Raw genomic sequence first — 20,075 nt, 5'->3', positions numbered from 1 at the left:
CGCCGGTCCGAAGACCCCAAAAGATGCACTATAATTTTAAATGTAAAAAGAAATTGAGAAATTGTTTGCTTTGAACAGTGTTTTGGCTTCCTGTTGTTCTGTAAGTTACTGTGTGGAGCAGCCATCATTTCTAAAGACCATAATTGCTTCTAAGTTTAATCAGTTCTTAACATTTTCTCCTTTGTGTTTGCAGTGTAATGAAGCATCCTCAGAATTCCTGTTACGTGGAGTGTTGTGCCAGCAGCACTTCTCTAGAACATCTTTGTCTTACACCTCAGCTCCTTCCCTTGCTCATGTAGATACTTCACCTTTACTTTTTCATCCAGCTGTATGTCTGGAATTGTCAACAGTTCCATATAGTTATTTCTTCAGTAACTCTGATGTCATTTTCACTTAGTGCTTTTTATTTCTTTACATGTGAGTTTATCGCTGCGAGATAGAGCTGGCACAGCCACATCCTTTGCTCTGTGTCTGAACTAAGTAGCATGTACATTAACTACAGACTCTGCAAAGGAGGATGTCGTTGGTCTTCATTAAGACGCATGTCTATTATTTTATGTGATGATTGTGGACTATAGAAGTTGCACTTTATGCAGTTGCACACAGTTAATATTATTGTGGGTAATACAGTTGGAATCATTTTTTATACCATTGTTTTAACCACAGTACTTGAAATTCATACATATTGGAGCAAGGCCTACCTGTAATTTCACTCTTAGGGTGTGCTTTCTATTTTAGACCATGATTTTAAGTCAATCTCAGACATGCTCATTGGCTTCTTTACCCATTCCCCCCAAACTCCCTTCCCTTCTTTCCTTCCTCCCTCCCTCCCTTCCTTCCTTCATTCCTTCCTTCCAGGATCTAAGTCATTCAGTTGCCCAGGCTGGGCTCAAACTTGAGGTCCTCTTGCCTCAGCCTCTTGGTGTGCTGGTATTGCAGTCATATGCCACCGCACTGACTTCCCCTCCTCTTTCTTACTCATAATGTTTCACAAATCACTTTTGCTCTCTGCAAATGTACACCAGCGATGTGAAAGATAGTTTAGTGGGATTTAATGCCTCTTTTCCCATGCTCAAGTAGTCTGAAGCTTGATTGTGTCTTCTTTTTCGGCTTTGATTTTGGAGGATATGTGAGGAGACTGAAATTTAGACAGGGACTATTACTCTTAGAAAACCAAAACTGTCTCAAAATAGCTTTGTTTCATGATTATAAAGTTTTATGACTATAGAATACTCACATTTTTATTCAGTTTATGTATACTTGGAAATGGGGGAGGAGTAAGGGTCAAAGCTTTTAACCTGGTAGAGATCAGTTATGGAGGTCCTAAAAAGGTCCTAAAAAGCAGTCTGCTCTCAGAATGTTGCAAGTGTGTGTAGTTAGCAGAGAAGACAAGATCAGGTGTTTTGAAAGTGACTGGTTCTACTTCTCCTTGGAGAAAAATGTGTGTTTTTGAAGATATAAATGAAAAATAAGAGACAAAAATGAACACAGTGGCAACTTACTATTTCTTATTAAACTAAACAGAACTTTTCTTTTTCAGTCCTATGACAATGGGCTGGCACAGGGAGCTGGACTTGAATCTCATGGTAAGACATCTTAAATAAATATGGTGTTTCTGTAGTCTCCTAAACATCGTGGTCTCTTCATTATATAGATCTCTGAAGTTTGTCTCAGCCCCTAGTGCAAGTATATTATCTTGTTACTTTCCTTTTTCTGTCTTTTGATACTTTGGTACCTATTTGAAGCCTCATTAAGAGGTTATTCAAGCCAGCATGTTCGTACAATATTTTTAGTAGTCTATTCAAGTGTTAGACACATGAAAATATCTTGTGATTATTTCTTAAGCCATTGTTAGAAAACAGCAGGTTATTTTCTTTGCATAACACTAAAAGGCTAACTAAGAGAGATGCAGGCTTAAATGTGAATCAAATTCAAGAAGAGATGAAAATTTTTATCTTCCTTAATATAATTATCCTTAATGATACTCATAAAACATTTGCTACTTAACTGATGGTCAGTACGAACACTAACAGTCTCCGCCCTTATGTTTTTCTTCACTTTTGGCAGAATCAGAACAGTGAGATAATAGCCGTTAAGTTTGTTAGCACATCTGAAGCCTTAACTCAGGGTTGAAGTTTCCGTTCGGAAATAAATAAGCTTCCATTCTCCTTAAAGAACAAGCCTGGCTCTTGTAGGCTTTCTGATGAACTGCAGTTTCCTCTTCAGCAGAGCGGGTTATGTTTGCGTGTTTGCTGTCTCCGTGTTCGCTAGCGTGACGCAGCAGATCATTGTTTGGTGCTTGGCCACAAGCCCAGCTGTGTTACCTTGGCTCCAGTGTTTCCTCATCCTCAGATTAGAAATAATTGTCTTTCTTTAAAATTAGAAGAAATAGAGCACAAAGTGATTTGTAAACTGTAAAACCTGTATAAAAATACATTTTTAACATTCTGTGTATTCTTTGTGTATCCCGGGGACTTCGTCCTATCAGATGTCTCCTCTCACATCTTCACTCTTTCCCTCAGGTGGGACATTTGTAGAGTGTGTATCCCTAAGGGATAGAAGAAGATGGATTTGGGTTTTCCTCTGAAACCACAGTGGAATGTGACGGTGCATTCTTTTATGTGCCTGAGTTAAATGAGATTGGGTGGAGGGGAGCTTTTGACAGAGATTCCAAGCAAGGGCTCACTGCCTTGTGTGCATAGAAGCTAATACTACAGCACCAAACTGAAAAAAAAGGAGAGAGTGCGCTTTATTGTATGGTCACTGTCAGGGAAGTAGGAGGCTTAGTGGCTATAAACTCAGATTGCCTCCCTGCCAGAGATTTGGTATCAGGGGTTTATAGGAAGGGAGAAGCTGCACACTGACTAGATGATGAAAAGAGAAAGTTTTGGGGTACTTTGAAGCAGGTAAACATGGTCATTATGTCTCTTCCTAGGTCACGTTATTTCTTTTCTAGGTAAATTATGTTCTGCCCAAGTGATTTTGAGCTTATAATGTCAGAAGGTCATTGACTGGCTGCTGGTTTTTTCTGTGCATATCCATTTTTTATTAGCTTAAAATTGCCCTTGAATAAATTTCCAGAGGCTTTTGCTGTAAAACAACTTGAGCAATTTCTCACTTAAGAAATGTATGTCCAGGTGCATCCGAGCCTTGACTGGTTTCAGTAGAGATTATGTCATGGGTCATCCCCATGGTCCATGGTCAAGAGGGATGTAGTTGTAGTTGTCAGATAAAATCTGATGGCTCTAAAACTTTCTGAGAAGGCAGAATCCAGTGCTCACCATCTCAGCCTCTGGCTGAATGAGCTTTTCCGACAAATGGTCTCTGGGTTAAGCAACAGTTGGAAAAGAATACCTAAATTAGAGGAAGGGGAAGAACAACCAAAACCAAACAAACAATATATTAAGAATGTTTAGATTAGGGAATTAGGAAGAAAAGCACACAAAAAATTACATCACTGTCAAACTGTGACAGAAATATTTCAAATTTAACTTTCCAATCTGGGGATGCAAAATGAAATACAAGGAAACTAATAAATCACATATTAATGGAACCACTGCAACATACAGCGTATGTGGAATAATAAGGGAAGAATCAGACATGATCATCTTACAGTCTAGCAAGAGATGATCTGGTAAACAGAGATAAGAACAACAAAAATGGTATGTTGAACTTTTCCAGCTGTTGCTTAGCCAATAGCAAATTTCTCAGAAAAACTGAGTGGGCGTGTTGTAACCTTCTAGGCCATGAACATCAAATGTGATTTGCTTTATCCCAGTGATATTTCTGTAGCAGAACAATTTTAGGATAAAATGTTAATGTGTCTTAAAGAATTGGATTTTCCTATTTTGCTAGAGATAAAACTTTTTCCTCTCAAGATTTACAATATAAAAGTTTAGATAATTTAATTTTATTCCATGATCCTTTTTAAATATCTCTACTTTTTAATCCAGAACAGGAATATTGAAGCTTTGACCTTAATTTCATCTGAATATTCAGTTCCCTTGAAATTATTTCACCTTTTTTATGTGAAGTGCAAAATAATGTACTTATTTCCATGTCTGTTCGTTTAGTTTTCTTCTTCACCTCTAGCAGTATGATTATTGACTACCTTAAAGTACACCTCAGAGGAGATAGTTTCTCTCAGGTGTAAATACTAAGAGAATGAATGCTTAAAATTGAGCTGTAAAATCTTACAGGGCTGATAAATTAACTTGCAGCTGTTATTCTGATAATATATAAATGGAACATAGCTGTCAGAACTAAGAGTGGGAACCCACCTTTACCTTGCATTGGAAGAACCCAGAGAATCCCTGTGGTCCCTCCTTGCTGTGGTATTGTCTCACTGAGGTACTCTATGTATGTTGATTCTCCATTGAACTACAGTGTATCACTTAAGTGACAGATTTAATTATTTACATGGAAATCTTTCTCTTACTATTGATTTTTTGTGTGCTATAATATTTTCTTACTGTTATGTGCCTTAAAGTTTTCTTCAGATATTCTTCAGCTAAAGCATAATAAACACAATTTGACTTTTAAGGGTCTGAATCCAAAGTTGCTAAATTGCCCAGGTTGGGCTCAAACTTGTGATCCTCCTGCTTCAGCTTCCCAGAATGCTGGGGTTACAAGTGTGTGCCACCATACCCAACTCTTACGGTCTTACTTGTCAAGATGTTCTAGATTTTTTTCTGCTTTTATGTCTGCCTTTAACATTCTTCTAGCATTTTGTATAAAGCCAGATTCTTGAGAGGCAGTAGGTTTTTAACTGTTGGCAAATTAATTTTAGCTTAAAGCATAGACTGTGCTATGTTGTTTCTGACTACTCAAAGCCCAGACTTACTTTTGGAATAACCACTTTCAAAAGATGGTAACACGCAAAGTAAAGAGTGTTTTCAGTTTGAATTGTACCCGTTTGCTTTCAAGAACCCTAACAAGGAGTTTAAAGGGTAATACTTAAATACATAATGTCAATTAGAGACATTGTGTTTAATGATACAATAATACCTGAAGTCATAGCCATCGTGAAAGAGAAATTGAAACTACTGAGTTATGCCAGGTGTGGTGGCGCAGACCTGTACTCCCAGCACATGGAAGCCTGAGGCAGAAGGATTACTCTGAGTTCAAGGCCAGCCTGGACTACATAGTGAGTAGTCTCGTCTCAGAAAACAAGAAGAAAAAAATAATGAAACTAGTGAATCATTGACAAGAAAATACAATTGATAGTTTCTGAATAGAAGTTTTTCTAAAAGGTTGTGATAAATTTGCTTTACTTTTCTGTTTTAGTTCACTCAAGAATTCTAAAGATTAAATAATTCTCACTGAAGGAACACATTAAGTATGATAGCTGCTGTGAATTTTTAGAGGGAGGTCACTTTCCCATGCACCACTTGTCACATCAGAAGGAAAATTGGAAGATGAGACATATTAGAAATAACCCATTTAAAATGCTGAGATTAATAAAAATCCCTAGAGGTCTTGGTTACTTTCTTGTTGCTGAGACAAAAACACCTGCCACCCACCATTTAAAGGAAGAGAGGTTTATTTTGGATCACAGTTTATGGCAGCTTCAGTCCAGCAAACTGGCTCCACGGCAGGTGGCATGGCAAAGGGGCATTGCAGAGAAGCACTCCGTACAGGACAGGCAGAAAGCAGCAAGCCTGCTGTTCTTTCTTCCTTTTGTAGTCCATCAGGACTATGGGCCTGTTGAGTGGTGCCACCCTCGCCGAGCGTGTGGCTTCGCTCTTCAGTAAATCCCTTCAGCCACACCTGGAGCTGTGCTGATCCCATTGGGAGGCTAATCTGGATACCACACACCCTCAATCCCAGCATCACACACCCATGATCCAGCCACCTCTGAAAAGCCCCACCCAAGAGCACATGAGGCTTTGGGCTTAGATCTCATGTAAGTCATAACACCAGATAAATCTATAGTAAATTGGAAATACAAGTATTTTTCAAATTGTTTGATGTTATCAACAGAGAGTGCCAGTGGAAAGTGTCATTTCTTTTATAGAAAAATACTGACTTTTCATTTCCTGAGTAAAATAGTGTGCCCTCAGTATACCTGTTGTTATTCATTCTACACATGGACCTCTACAAACGTAAATGCTCAAGTCTCACATACAGTGGTGTAGTATCTGCAAGTAACCTATGTACATCCTCCCATATACTTTAAATCATCTATAGATTATGAAATCAACAATGTAAATGCTGTGTAAATAGTTGTTACATTGTATTGTTTAGGAAATAATGACAGGAAAAATGTCTGTTCAGTATGCAGGGATACCTTGGTTTACTAGCTTAATTTGTTCCATGGTTTCAGAAAAGATGGCCATATTTGTGTTTATGTGGGAAAGATGGCTACGGTCATGTTTGTCACCCAATGCAAATTTTGCACATTTTGCAAACAAAAACAATTTTGCTAAATGCTTCTGTTGTGAACCAAGTTGTTTGCAAATGAAACGTCCCTGAACCAAACACTGTACTCCACTTTTCTGCAAATATTTTTGATCCTCATTTGATGACATCCATAGTTGCAGAGCTCACAAATAGAAGGGGCCACCTGTGCTATCTTTTAAGGCACTTAAAGTCAGAGTCACGTGACTGTGTCCTAGACAGGGACTTAGTAGTCCTAGAATTTGGTTTCAAATCTCTTATTAACCATATAATTTTGAACAAGTTCTTTAAATCGGTTCCAAGTCCTTTCTTCACGAATAAAATGTTTTTTCTAGCTTTAAATTATTTTAAAATCTGTCAACAGATTAGCATTGAAGATTTCAGTGTTTACTAATTATTTCAAAATTACTGTTTAAATTGTTTCATTGTGTTTTACGATTATTTAACCACTTTTTTCCCAAGCATTTCGTACTGTTTGTGTAGGCATCTAAGGTGAAGTTTATAGCATTGTGTGGTTTTGATTAACAGGAGGCTCCACCTTCTGTGGCATTGCATCACTATGCCTGATGGGTAAGCTAGAAGAAGTTTTTTCAGAAAAAGAGCTAAACAGGATAAAGAGATGGTGTATAATGAGGCAACAGAATGGTTATCATGGAAGACCTAACAAGCCAGTGGACACCTGTTACTCTTTCTGGGTGGGAGCAACTCTCAAGGTAAGAGAAACAATAAAATGAGGAACCTGTACTCTGTGGTCATACAAGTTCTGCTAATGGTTTGGTCTTTGTAGTGTGCATTAAACATTGTTAGCAATGGGCTACTAAATTTTGTCTGTTGCACTAATTAAAATTTTCTTGCGAAACTCAAACGTACAACTTGTTATATGCCTACTTTCTTATACATCTAATATCGTAAAAAGCCTCTTATTACAGATGACTAGTTGTCCGTGTAATACAGGGATCCAACTGAAAGTGATACCTGTAAGGATTTTATGAGAAGTTATTAATCTTAAGAAATAGCCAGTGGGTCATTTCTTGAAAAACTAAGCTTTTTAATCTTTTTGTCTGAATAGTCCAAATTTTCTTCTATCTTTAATACCTTAAAAGGTATTAAAATATGCTAACTTCATAAAGTCATTGAGCCAGTAATACCACAAGCTATCTTAAAAATATTTTTTACCTTTAAGAAATATCATATAATTCATATATTCTAACATCTAACAAAAATTTACATTCATTTTCTGTGATGTCTTTATTTTCTCTCATAAAGGAGACTCATACATATGGTTGAAACAAATTCAAACAAGAGAATGACTTAAAATGGTAGCAGCAGCCTCCTGTTTCTCCGTACTTCTGGTGCCACTTCTCAGCGTACTGATTTCTCTGTCGTTACAGAAAATGTCTACATTCACAAGTAGGGAGAGTGGTGCAATGACTCCCATATATGCATTAGCCCGTCTCGATACTTACCGTCTCAGAGCCTTATCCATACTCTTAAGTACTTCCTCCTATTCATTGTGTTATTTTAAGGCAAATTCTAGATACAGTTTTTATATTATCTAGAATTCTTCAAGGTAATCTCTAAATGAAATTAACTTTTTAAAGACAGAACCTTAAATTGGACATGGTAGCGCACACATACCTGTAATCCCGGCACTCTAGGAGACTAAAGCAGAAGGACTATAAATTTGAGCCCTATCTGGTCACTTAGAAATTTGTATATATATATATATATGTGTGTGTGTGTGTGTATATATATATGTATATGTATAAATATACATGGATACAAACATATATGAATGTGTATATATAACCTTAGTATCACATCTAAAAAATTAGTCATAATTTCTTAACCATTAAACATCCAGTCAGTGATGATGAATCATATCAAGAAGCACATAATATCTGGTTATCTCTCCTTTTGATCAAAGGGCTCCAGAATTAACATGATTTTTTTCATTATAAAGTTCCCATCAGCTTTTTTTTTTTACTTTTTCTTTTATTGTAGTAAAATAAGCATAACATGTGCAGTGATACTTATTGGATTCACAGTGTTGTATAATCACCTCCACAGTTTATATGAAGTTTTTCATCATCCCCCACATAAGTTCAATACCAGATTAATGTTAACTTCCCACCGCCCCCACCGCCACCCCGCCTACCCCCAGTAACTAACCTCTGCGCTACTCTTTGTTTGCCTATCGAGGTACTTTGTATAAGCGGAATCATGAAGTATTTATCCTTCTCTGTCTACAGTACTGCACTTAGCTTGTTTTCAGGGTTCATCCATATTGTAATACATACCAAAATATATCATTCTGTGGCTAAATAAGATTCTACTTCATGTACAATACCACCTTTTTCTTGTTCATACCTCTGTTAGTGGTCACTGGAGTTGTTTCTACCTCCTGGCTCTTGTGAACAATGGTGCGATGCACATGGTGCACCATACGTGTTCAAGTTCTTGTTTTTTGTCCAAAAAAGACTTACGTACCCAGACGTAAAATTGCTTGTCATTACCTTTAACTTTATAGAGTCTTATCTTTAACTTTCTGAAGAACTGCTGCACTTTCCACAACAATTGCACCCTTTACGTTCCTGCCACTGTGTAAGGGTTCCAGTTTCTTTACATCGCACCAACACTTGTTTTTTTTCTGGTTGTTTTTTGTCTTTATGAAGTAGCTGTCCTTGTGGTCTGAAGGGTATCTCACTGTGGTTGTGACTTGCATTTCCCCAGTAATTAGTGATACTTGAGTGTCTTTTCATGTGCTCGTTGTTCGCTTGTATGTCTTTTAGGGAGAAATGTCTATTCCAGTCTTTTGCCCCCTTTTAAATCAGGTTTTGTTGAATGTTAGGAGTTTTTCGTTGTATTCATTTATTGTGGATGTTATCCTTTATTATGAATATTAATCCCTTATTAGTATATGGGTTAGAAATTTTTTTCTTCTATTACTTGAATTGCCTTTTAACTGTTTGTGGTGTCCTTAGATGCACAAACATTTTTAGTTTTGATGCAGCCCAATTTAATGTATTTTTTCTTTTATTACTTGTGCTTTTGGTAGGATATTTGTGAAATAATTGCCAAATGATTGTCATAAAGACTTTCCCTAAGTTTGTCTTCTAATAGTTGTATAATTGTATAGTTGATGTTTAGGTCTTTGATTAGACTTGAGTTAATTTTTGTACTATATGATATAAGATCCAGCCAGTATCATTCTTTATATCATTAAGGGATTAGAAATGGTGACATTCTATCATTACTGCTAAATTTATTCATTCGCATTCCTTTAAAAAGAATTTTACTTACCCCGAGGTATAGTTTGTACAGAAAAGAGCAGTGAGACCTTTCCTTCCACTAATTTTAGTAGTGTTCAGCACAGTGAATTGGTTATGTAGCATCCGCTCAAGATTCCCAATGAAATTTTGGGTTTTAGAGGGGTTTCGTGTGAGTATCATTGTGAAGTCATATCTTTTCAATGATCAGATTGTTTTTAACCTGTGTTTGGTCAGTCCTTGAATCTTACTGATACGGTCTTAATATTTGACCACTCCTGAAGGCAACCACTTCTAACCATTTTTTAATTTTCATTTTTGTGGACATTACCTTAACTTTGAATGATACCAGTTTCTTGACTTCATAGCCCTGGACATCTTTGTCTATTTTTAGATACCTTTGTTAATTTCTAGATATCTTTGATTCCCAACTATGAAAAAGTAAGATTTACTTTCCCTTTTTTCTATCAAATTGTTAATGATTATTTTATTATTAGTTCTGAAACTTGAGTCTTTTACCTTTCAAATCTGTAAGCTTACTTTTATAATGTCACACTAGGTAACATTCTTACTTTGTTTAGTAACAATAGTCAAATCTTATTTTTTACCTATAGGTTAATTCTAAAATTTTACAAACCAGTGGTCAACATTTATTGACAGTATAAATATTAAATATCATACTTAGTCTTTAGTAGTCTTAGTCTTAGAAGGTGGAAGGCCCAGCCCTAATGAGATAATGGTTTATTCATAGGGAAATTTCAAAAGGGTGATACCAATAATCTCAAACTTCCGTTTACCCCTTAGGGAAATATGTAAATGTGGCCATTGTGATTTTTATCTTCAGATGCCCCTCCAGCCACAGGTCCAGAGTGTTCTCATCTTCTGCATTGACTCCCTTGAGAGCCCAGTCCTGTCTGACTGCCTATATTTCCACTTAACTTAGCTGTCTGTAATATACCCCCAAAAAAGGTATCCCTAAATGCAGTAAAGGAAAGGGGGTATAGTTTCCATCTAGCTGCTTTGAACTGAGAACGTGGGTGGGTGTAGAGACCACAGTCAGTGTCCTTCTCCAGAGAGCTAGTCTGATGGGCCCTGAACTCACGTTGCAGTTTAGCCCTTGTGAGCTCCCTTCACAAACTTGATCTAGGAAGTACAGCATTGAGATTATACTTGCTCCTTTTATGTGACAATGCATGTGCTGCTTGTTGGGGAGTGTTCCTAACATCAGGATCCCAGAGTCTCTTTCCCTACACTCTGTTAGTTAAATTAAAATAAAGGGGTAAATTCATTTGTGTCATAATTTCCTTTAAACTTGCGGTGTTTTGGGGTTTCAAGGGGGAGTTGAGTAATGTTTATTCACCAATCACTAATATCTCCCTGTGGCTCTATTTGAGTCATTAGCACACTTTATGCCCCCGTATCTACAGAACTTCCTTGAGTTCTTTTTTCCCTCAACTCCATTTCCTTCATAGTTTTTTTTTTTCAGCTTCTTAATGCAATCCTAAGACTATAAAATACATGTCCTAAATCACTAAAGAACTGTAAGTTCTCATTGTCCTTACATAAACCTATCTCTAGCTTCTGGTTAATAATTTTTCCTGCTTCTTTTTGAAATATTTTTAATTCCAGTTGCTACCAATTTGTAACAAATACATTAAGAGCCTGTAGTAAAAGTTAAAATGTTTTTTAACTTTTAACTGATTCATTATTGGAGAGCTAATGGGAGAAATTGTGTTTTGATCTAGCTTAATGTGTTGCAAAGAGCTTAGGTTCCTTCTGGGCCCAAAGAAAATAGTGAATTAAGAAAGGAGGGTAGACTTGGCAAGAAGATTGGAAAAAAAAAAAAAAGACAGTATTCTGATGAATTGTAAGTGTTGGAATCCCCAAAGATTTGCTCTGAGAGGCCTTAGCTACAGGAACACATATCTAAATGATACATATCTGAAATGTAAGGCAATGTCACTGTAAACATTTTATGTCAATTATTTCATTTCAGCTTCTGAAAATATTCCAGTACACTAACTTTGAGAAAAACAGAAATTACATCTTATCAACTCAAGATCGCCTTGTAGGAGGCTTTGCCAAATGGCCAGACAGTCATCCAGGTAATTATTTCCTTTTATTTCCTTTATTAATTCAGAATAACATTTCTTTCATTTCCTGAAATCTTCAAGCATCTTTTTTTTTTTTTTTTCTTTTTTTGGTTTTTCTCCGGTACCGGGAACCGAACTCATGACCTTGCGCTTGCCAGGCAGGCGCTTTTGCTGCTGAGCTAAATCCCCAGCCCCCTCTTCAAGCATCTTTGACAGAAAGGGTATATGGTAGAAAATGTTGCCATATTTGTACAGTTAAATACTATGTTTTTTAAAAGATAAATTATGTAAGTTTGAGGTAGATTTAGGGTGATGACCATTATAAAGGAAAAGGCTGAATATCAAGGTGTATTAGTATGGCGTGCATTTCCCCACATTCTTAGCAGTGTCTTTTTCATTTCTGATGGTATTGTGTGGCTCATTCAGAATTGTTAGGTGTGATTGGAGCTAAGTAGAAAAAAATTGCTCTCAATCCTGAAGGAAACCAGTTCTTACTCATGTCAGAAGTCGTTAACTGAAAAATGTGTCAAATCCTGAGTACTGGTGTCCCTCACCGCCCATGTTCTTGTTCTCTAGATTTCAGCAGATGCAGGTAATGTTTTTAGGTGAATACTTGATATCTGAACTTAGACCATTCCTGTCCAAAGCTCAGGAACCAAATACATTGAAGTAATGTGAATGGCACTCACAGTCTGTCTCTTTTCCCACCTCTAGCATTATTCACCAGCCTTACCGTTTCAGCAGTCTAAACTATGCATTTATAACTTTCCCATGAAAATCAGTGTAAGAATGAAAATAATTCATAGTGTTGATATTTTTGCTAGCAAGTTGTCAAAGAATTACTATCAATATATAAACCAAATATAAGGAATAATTGTTTTTATAGCATTGCAATAGAGTTATGGTTTTTATTTTCAGTCTAAATCGTTACCTCATCAGGCCGGGCATGGTGGCGCAAGCCTGTAATCCCAGCACTTGGGAGGCTGGGGCAGGAGGATTGTTGCACTTCAAGACCAGCCTAGGCTACAAAGTGAGCTAAGGCCAGCCTGAACTGCATTAGCGAGATCCAGTCTCAAAAAAACAGAAAAAAAAAGAACAAAAAACAAAAGGTTATCTCTTCAGCTCATTTCCTGTCATAGCACTGCTATGGATGGAATGTGTACTTGAATCAAAATTTGAAGGGCTCATGAAATCATATTTTTGCACTTCAGAGAGCAGGAATATTTTCTCCCACTCGTATTTACCTGTATTTTTATGCTTTTGTACAAAAAAGAGAATGCTTTCACAGTTATAAGCTAAAGTATGTTTTCACAAATTAATTTCTAAAGCAAAACGTTTTTAAATTTTGGTATGTACAGTATATAGCTCTAAAATAATACATAGCGATACACACTTAAAATGCCTCAAGAAAGGTGAAAGTTATTTTGGTTTTACTGTTTTTCAAAATCAATGTATGGTACTATCTTAAAAATAATTGAAATTACAATCTCTTAGAAAGTATCTCTTGGGGCTGGGGATTTAGCTCAGCAGCAAAGCGCCTGCCTGGCAAGTGCAAGGTTGTGAGTTTGGCTCCTGGTACCGGAGAAAAACCAAAAAAAAAAAAAGAAAGTATCCTTGTATAAACTTAAAGTGTATCATGTATTCCTAACAGCATTTTCAAAAACAAATTCTTAAAAGTTTTTTTCCTGGAGAGATCAGTGGCTAGCATTAACATTTGTGTAAATGTTTGTATGGGATACTCAGTTTTCACAGATAGATTAGACCATCTTCGAACCTTGTACACTAGAAAGCATAGAAAGTCTCTGTGTGATAAATTGAATTAATATGGAAAGAACTATTCTCAGGGTCTTTAAGAAAATCATTTTAATAATGTTCTGTAAAATTAAGTCTTGGTTCTAGTAAATCAAATAGATTTGACACAGAGATTTTAATACACATTTATGAAAGAAACATTTGAAAAGAGTAACATTTTACTATACATGAAGATATATTTCTAAAATACTTTAATATAGCACTACCTACAGGTACAGAGGTATTTTTTAAAACTTGAAATTTGAAATAAATTCTGGTCTCTAGCTTCAATAAAATTCCTTGTAAGGAAAAATAAAACTTCATCTGGAGAGATTTTCATTTTACACAAGATCCTATTTTTGTTACTCTGAACATACATTATGGTCCTTTCTATTGCATTATTTCCTCAGAAAGCTTCCAATTTCTAAAAATAAAAGTTTCATGTTGCATAGTGCCCTTTGTGAGTGTAGGATAGCTATATAAAATGATATAATTGTACAGAAGAAATCAAATTTATTTTGGAATCTAAAGATTAGAGAAAACTAAGCCAGAAAAAGTCTTAAGCATTAACTTTTTTGACAACGTTTGACTTAGTAAGATCTTTTGAACTTTAATAGTGCTTGAGGTTATACGTGCTGGCTAGCTCAAAAATAGAAACAAATGTTAACTGCTACCAAGCCTTGTTTTCAGTGTTCCCATAACTGCCGAATTCTTGGCTCTTCCAAAGTCTATGTAAGGCTCTGAGGCAGCCAGCGCTCGCATGAGCTGCTGCCCATGGAAAATGGGAAGCTATAGTGAGGCCAATACAGAAGAACTGTTATTGTAACCTAATAGAATATGAGTTTGTTTTATCGTCAGATCAAGTATTTTTAGAATGGCTGACATTATCTTAACTAGGAGAACTTTAAAATGAACACAGCATTTCAAGGTGGGTTATTTTTGCTCCTTTCATTTAACATAATAGTTTAGGAACTATCATAAGGTTAGGGGTAGAAGGATGGGATGTATTGCCCCTTAAGTTCAGCGCTAGGTTTATTTTCACTTATAGGGAAAAAATAATAATGCAGAGTCATTTGTTTCTGTATTCTGTAGTAAGCAAAAAGGAAAACCTGCTAAAGTGAGAAGACTTTACCTTATGACTATTCTTCCTCTCTGTCCTCAAGTGAACACTAACGTCATCTCTTCAGCTGGCAGATGTTTGTTAATAATAATTTCATCATATTTTAAATTTTGATCATCTTTTTTAAAAGCAGTGTTTTAAGACTTGGGGAAAATAAATATTTCCAAAAATGTGTTTAGTATTTTTCTACATTTATTTTTAATGTAGTAATGGTCTGGTAGCTAAAATATTTTATAGCATACATAAGTAAGAATGCCTATTTTAAGGGAAAAAATGTCTCCTCTTTCAGATGCTTTGCATGCATATTTTGGGATCTGTGGCCTGTCACTAATGGAAGAAAGTGGGATTTGTAAAGTTCATCCTGCTCTCAATGTAAGCACACGAACTTCTGAACGCCTTCGAGATCTCCATCAAAGCTGGGAAACCAAGGACTCTACACAAAGCTCAGAGACTGTCCGTGTCTCCAAATGACCGACTTTAGATGGGTTTGGGGGGTGGTAGGGATTTGTAGCATAACTGTAGCTCAAGGTTCAAAGCCATGTATAATCAAGTGTGCTCTGTTTTTTTAAGGGATAGAGTTACAATCAAAGCTTATACTGATACCACTTGATATGGTCTGGAGCCAGTGACCTTTGTACTAGGTTTCAAGTTTGAACCACAGTGGATTCTGTTGTGGTTCAGAAATGTTTATATTGTATTTCTAAGAAGTTCTTTGAGGAAAACAAAACTGTATATGTAGGTTATCTTTTTTTAAAACTCTTCAGTACAAATTGTATCTTATAAAATGAACACAAATCTTGAAAACAAGTTTACACTTCATATAGCATTGATAATCTTCAGGTGAGCACTTAGAGATCATTTAAAAATCTTGACTCCTGATGGTAAAAATTTGCTTTAATGAATTATGTAGGATTATTCTTTGAAAACAAATGATCCTATAATTTTTTTAAAGAAGAATGGCTTATTTTGTCTTACTCTTGTGTGCCAATTAAACTTATGTGGCCTATATAAATGAAAGTAATAACTTCATAGTAAGAATAAATAGGCTTAACTAATACGATAATTTTCTAGAGAGATTGTTTTAAGGGACTCTTATGTAACGGGGAAGTAATGTAATTGTATGTGATATTAAGAGTGAGAAAGTTTTATGGTGTGAATGTCTTTATTTGGACATTTCTAGGGTGAATATCAGTTAACTTTGTAAAATCTCAATCATTAGTTGCCTTTTGTGGAAACAGAAGTGAGTCTTATCTAGAAGGAAAGACATTTGGTATTTTTGTTTATTTTTCTGAGATTTGTGATACTATAAATTGTACTTTTATAACCGAATTATTTTTAGCCATTTGGATTTTTTCTTCTTTCTAGTTGTTTTGTCAGCCACTCTAATTTCAGACTGTTGGGTTAAGTATCCCTAGTACAAAATTCCGAAATCTGAAAAGACCACATCCAAACTTTGGCACTACAAGTGGAAAATTCCATATTTGACCTCATGTCACAATCAAAATAGAGGGACTCTAAAAATATTATAGAAAATTGCCTTCAGCTCTTTGTATAAGTAATGAATGAACAGGAATTCATTTTGTATTTAGACTTGGGTCTCATCCACGGGTATTATGTATAAGCAAATATTTTAAAATTTTAGATTCAAAATCTGAAACACTTCTGAAATGGTCCCAAGCATTTTGAATAAGGGATACTCAGCCTGTAATAATTGTATAATTTTTTTTCAAGTAAGTAAAAACATGTAAATACAAAAACAGAACCACTCAAGTAAATTCAGTGGTACAGCTCCATATACAGTCATTTATATTTTTGTATTTCTGGACCAGTGAGAAAAAATGTAACCCTTTAAGAGGGTAAGGACCAGGGTTTCACTTTGCTTGCCGGTTTGCTTTGTGGCCTTGCTTCTGTGAACTAGCTCATCACAAAGCAGATGGTGTAAAAACTGCACTAGTAGCCAGCTTGCCAGTGAATCATACCCATTGCGTGGTGGCATTCAGAGCTTTGAGTCTGGTGTTACACTGGAGAAGGGATCTAAATGAAGGAGCTGGGTTTAAGTTAGTCTTGGTAATAATCAAAGTTGAATTATTTTAGAGATATCAGTATAAAAAGAAGTTATTAATATTACTATTTAGGTATTGTAATATTTTAAATTTACTTCCTAAATTAGAGGAAAAATATCCTAAAATAATCATTCTTCCCAAGGGAAATCTCGTATACACTTTCAAAAAATGCTTGTTATTGGCATGCTTAGTTTTAAAACTGAATTTCAAAGGCAACTATTTTTTAATTTAAAAAAATGTTAATAGGGCGGGGATGAAGCTCAGTGATAGAGCACTTAACTCGCATGTATGAGGCCCTGGGTTCAGTTCCCAGCACCACCAGTTTTTTTGGTTTTTTTTTTATTACAAACAAGTCTTCCAAAGATGGGGTAAAAGCAGGGTTAGCGACATGTTACCTTTGCACAGATTTTTACATCTGTGTCTCAAACTAAGTCATCTTTTAGATATTGAGAGTTAAAATAGCATGTGTGTAATGATTTTAAGAGTTTATAAAGCCCACATTATCTTTCCTAAGTTACCCTCTGAGATTAAAAGGTAATATAATAAGAGTACCTATGTTTATGAATGAAAGTTAGAAGAAAATAATTCTAGCTCAGAAGTAATTCATAAAACTATTACATATTTTTTAGTCCTTGAGTAATTTAATAGCAAGAGAATATTAATGATAGAATTGTTTTAATTGATATACTTGAGAGACAGAGTTCCTTGGGAAACTTTATGGACCAGTGAATGTTCACGTTTCACAGAAACATTGACCAAAAATTATTAGGCCTTTATGAGTTGTGGGAAAAGCTATTCTTTTTTCTAAATAGTTGTTTAGAAGAAAAATATTTATTAATAAATTATAAGCAATATTCCACATATATGCTCTGCTCTTAGCAGTAGTGACATAGCAAGAAAAGACATTCAGAATCTCAGATAACTCTATTCCCTGTTCTCGAACTTCTCCCCTTCCCACTTTGCAGTATTTTCTTTAGAACAGGAGAAGCTATTATTAACCTGTTTATCATCTACAGTGTTTTTAGATTTGACCTATAATAGGTATTTGGTTTTTGTTAGATTCTTAAATACTTATAAGTAAAAGAAAGTCTTAAGGGATGGTGCTGATGATGGTACCTAGTTTGGTAACTGTTGGATCTGAAAGTAGTTAATAGACACTGAAGAAGGAGGTGGTCTGGAGTCAGATGGCCTGGGTTTAAGTCCTATATATGCCAGTTCAACAGTGTCAGCTTGGACACCAGTTTTCCTATGAGGAAAATAGTAGTAAAACAATTCACAAGGTTGATGGAGGATTAAATGAGATAGTACATACAAAACATTTAGCATACTATCTAAAATACAGCAAATTCCTAATTATACTTTCTGAATAATCCTCAAAGTTATTTTAAGATCTCTTTTCTACTACAGAGGTCTTCACAGAGTTTAAACTCAGGGCAGATGATAGCAGTACAGTTTTTTAATCTACTTATAAAAAGATAGGATAACTAGGACTAGCTGACAAAGTATGACTTTCAAACTACAAATAAATGAGAACAAACCATGGCCCATCATTTCTGCATCTTTGTGGAAGTGGAGAGAAGACAGCTGGTGTGTAAAGCCTGCAAACTGTAGAGCTGTATTACCCAGCTTCTCACTGCAAAGGACAGTGGGCCAGGCTGAGCACAGCTTCTGCAAGGGGGGAGGGTTCCCACCTGCGGGTGAGGGTTAAAGCTACACAGTAAGAGCTGACAGCACAAGGTCTGGGCCTTGTACTGTACTATATTCCTCTTGAAGTTAGTGAGACAGCCCAGCACTGGGGAGACATTGCTACAAGTAGAATCCAGATTGCATAGCACAGGTACAGTAGGCAAAAAAGATAGAAAGAAATGGTCAGGGTAAATGTTAGGAAGGAAGGCCAATAGATACATAAATGTGGACCTGCGTAATCACAGAATCACTGTGCAAAAGAAAAGGTAGCTCGAGATCATGAAACTAGAAGAGACAGTATCTGGAGATACAGCTGAGGTATCCCTTGATGCTAAAAGCACAGAAAAATCCATCTTCACTCTTTTAAAGAATGAGCAGGATTGCCGTCAACTCTCATTCAAAGTTAGTATAAGAAGAAAATAAGTAGCTCAGCATGTCTGTAGACAAAGCACTGGAGAGACATGACTACAAGACAGATGAAAACAATACTTCAAAATGCAGTTACAGGGGCTGGGGATTTAGCTCAGCGGCAAAGCGCCTGCCTGGCAAGCACAAGGTCTTGAGTTCGGTTCCTGGTACCGGAGAAAAACCAAAAACCAAAAAAAATAAAATAAAATGCAGTTACAATAGGAGATTAATAGTAATTTATTGTGCTATCAAGAACCTTAAAAAAGTATGGAACAATAACAAAAAACAGAACTGATAGGAACAGTTAATGCTTAAATTTTGTTTACCAATTTTGTCTGCTTATATCTGGTAATCTGAACAACTAATTTGAAGACAATACGCAATATAACAACCATTGTTGAATTCCTACCATCTTGTTTAGTGAAGCCCTGTATGATTTCTAATGGGCTTTTTAATTATTGTTTTTTATTCTCTGTGTTTGATCAGTCTTGCGTTCTTCCATCTGGTAATCTGAGCAATTTTGTTGAAGATAACAATATGTAATGTAACAACCATTGTTAATTTCCTATCATCTTGTTTTGAAATTCTGTATCACTTTTATTGTTTTTGTGTTGTTTTGCTTTTGTCTTTGTTGATATTTTTTACTCTTTAAAATAAAAAAAAAAAAAACCAGGAATTAACACAGGTCAAAGCTAAAAGAATTATTCAAAAATCAGAACAGTAGAGCCATAAATTCAAAAGCTGGTTCTTAGGTAGGACTGGTGGGGTGGGAGCTCAGTAAGGTAGACAGACTGCGAGCTAATTTATGTAGGAACAGAACGAGGAAGCACAACCAGAAAAACTTAAATGACAAGGGGGATGTAACCATAAAACAAAAATTTGAGAAATTTTATACAATAAATCGAACTTTAACTTTTTAAAGAAAAGTTCAAATTGCCAAAATGTAAAGTTACAGAAAGTCAAAACAAACCAATTACCATAGAAGAAATGAACACTAAAGGATCCTTTACCCAAAAAAAAACCACAAAGTTTCAGACCCACATTATAAATACTAGCAAACTTTTAAGATTAAATAATCCTACTGTTGCTCAAATGATTCTAGAGACTAGAAAGAGTCCGGAACCTTACATTTCTAAGAAAAGAAAGAACCTCCATATTATTTTGTAAATGAATATAATAGCATTGATTGAAAAAGATTTTTGTACCAAAAGAAATTACAGGCCAGTCAAGAAAGTGTTAATGATTT

General features: G+C 35.6%; 1 protein-coding gene across 1 annotated transcript in view; it reads left to right on the top strand.

Annotated features, from left to right (window-relative positions):
- The window catches only part of Pggt1b (protein geranylgeranyltransferase type I, beta subunit), a 54,493-nt gene extending 38,766 nt beyond the window's left edge, over positions 1-15,727 (top strand). The window contains exons 6-9 of the mRNA XM_005376520.2: positions 1,541-1,586; positions 6,928-7,112; positions 11,665-11,773; positions 14,962-15,727. Of these exons, the coding sequence (XP_005376577.1) occupies positions 1,541-1,586; positions 6,928-7,112; positions 11,665-11,773; positions 14,962-15,143 (522 nt within the window). The 3' untranslated portion in view covers positions 15,144-15,727. The remainder of the gene's footprint in view (positions 1-1,540; positions 1,587-6,927; positions 7,113-11,664; positions 11,774-14,961) is intronic.
- Positions 15,728-20,075: the final 4,348 nt, after the last annotated feature.

This window comes from Chinchilla lanigera, unplaced genomic scaffold (genome assembly GCF_000276665.1).
Source record: "Chinchilla lanigera isolate Chin_1 unplaced genomic scaffold, ChiLan1.0 scaffold00007, whole genome shotgun sequence".
Lineage (NCBI taxonomy): Eukaryota > Metazoa > Chordata > Mammalia > Rodentia > Chinchillidae > Chinchilla > Chinchilla lanigera.
Note: the sequence above shows the minus strand (reverse complement) of the source record. Positions and strands in the feature narration are given on the sequence as shown.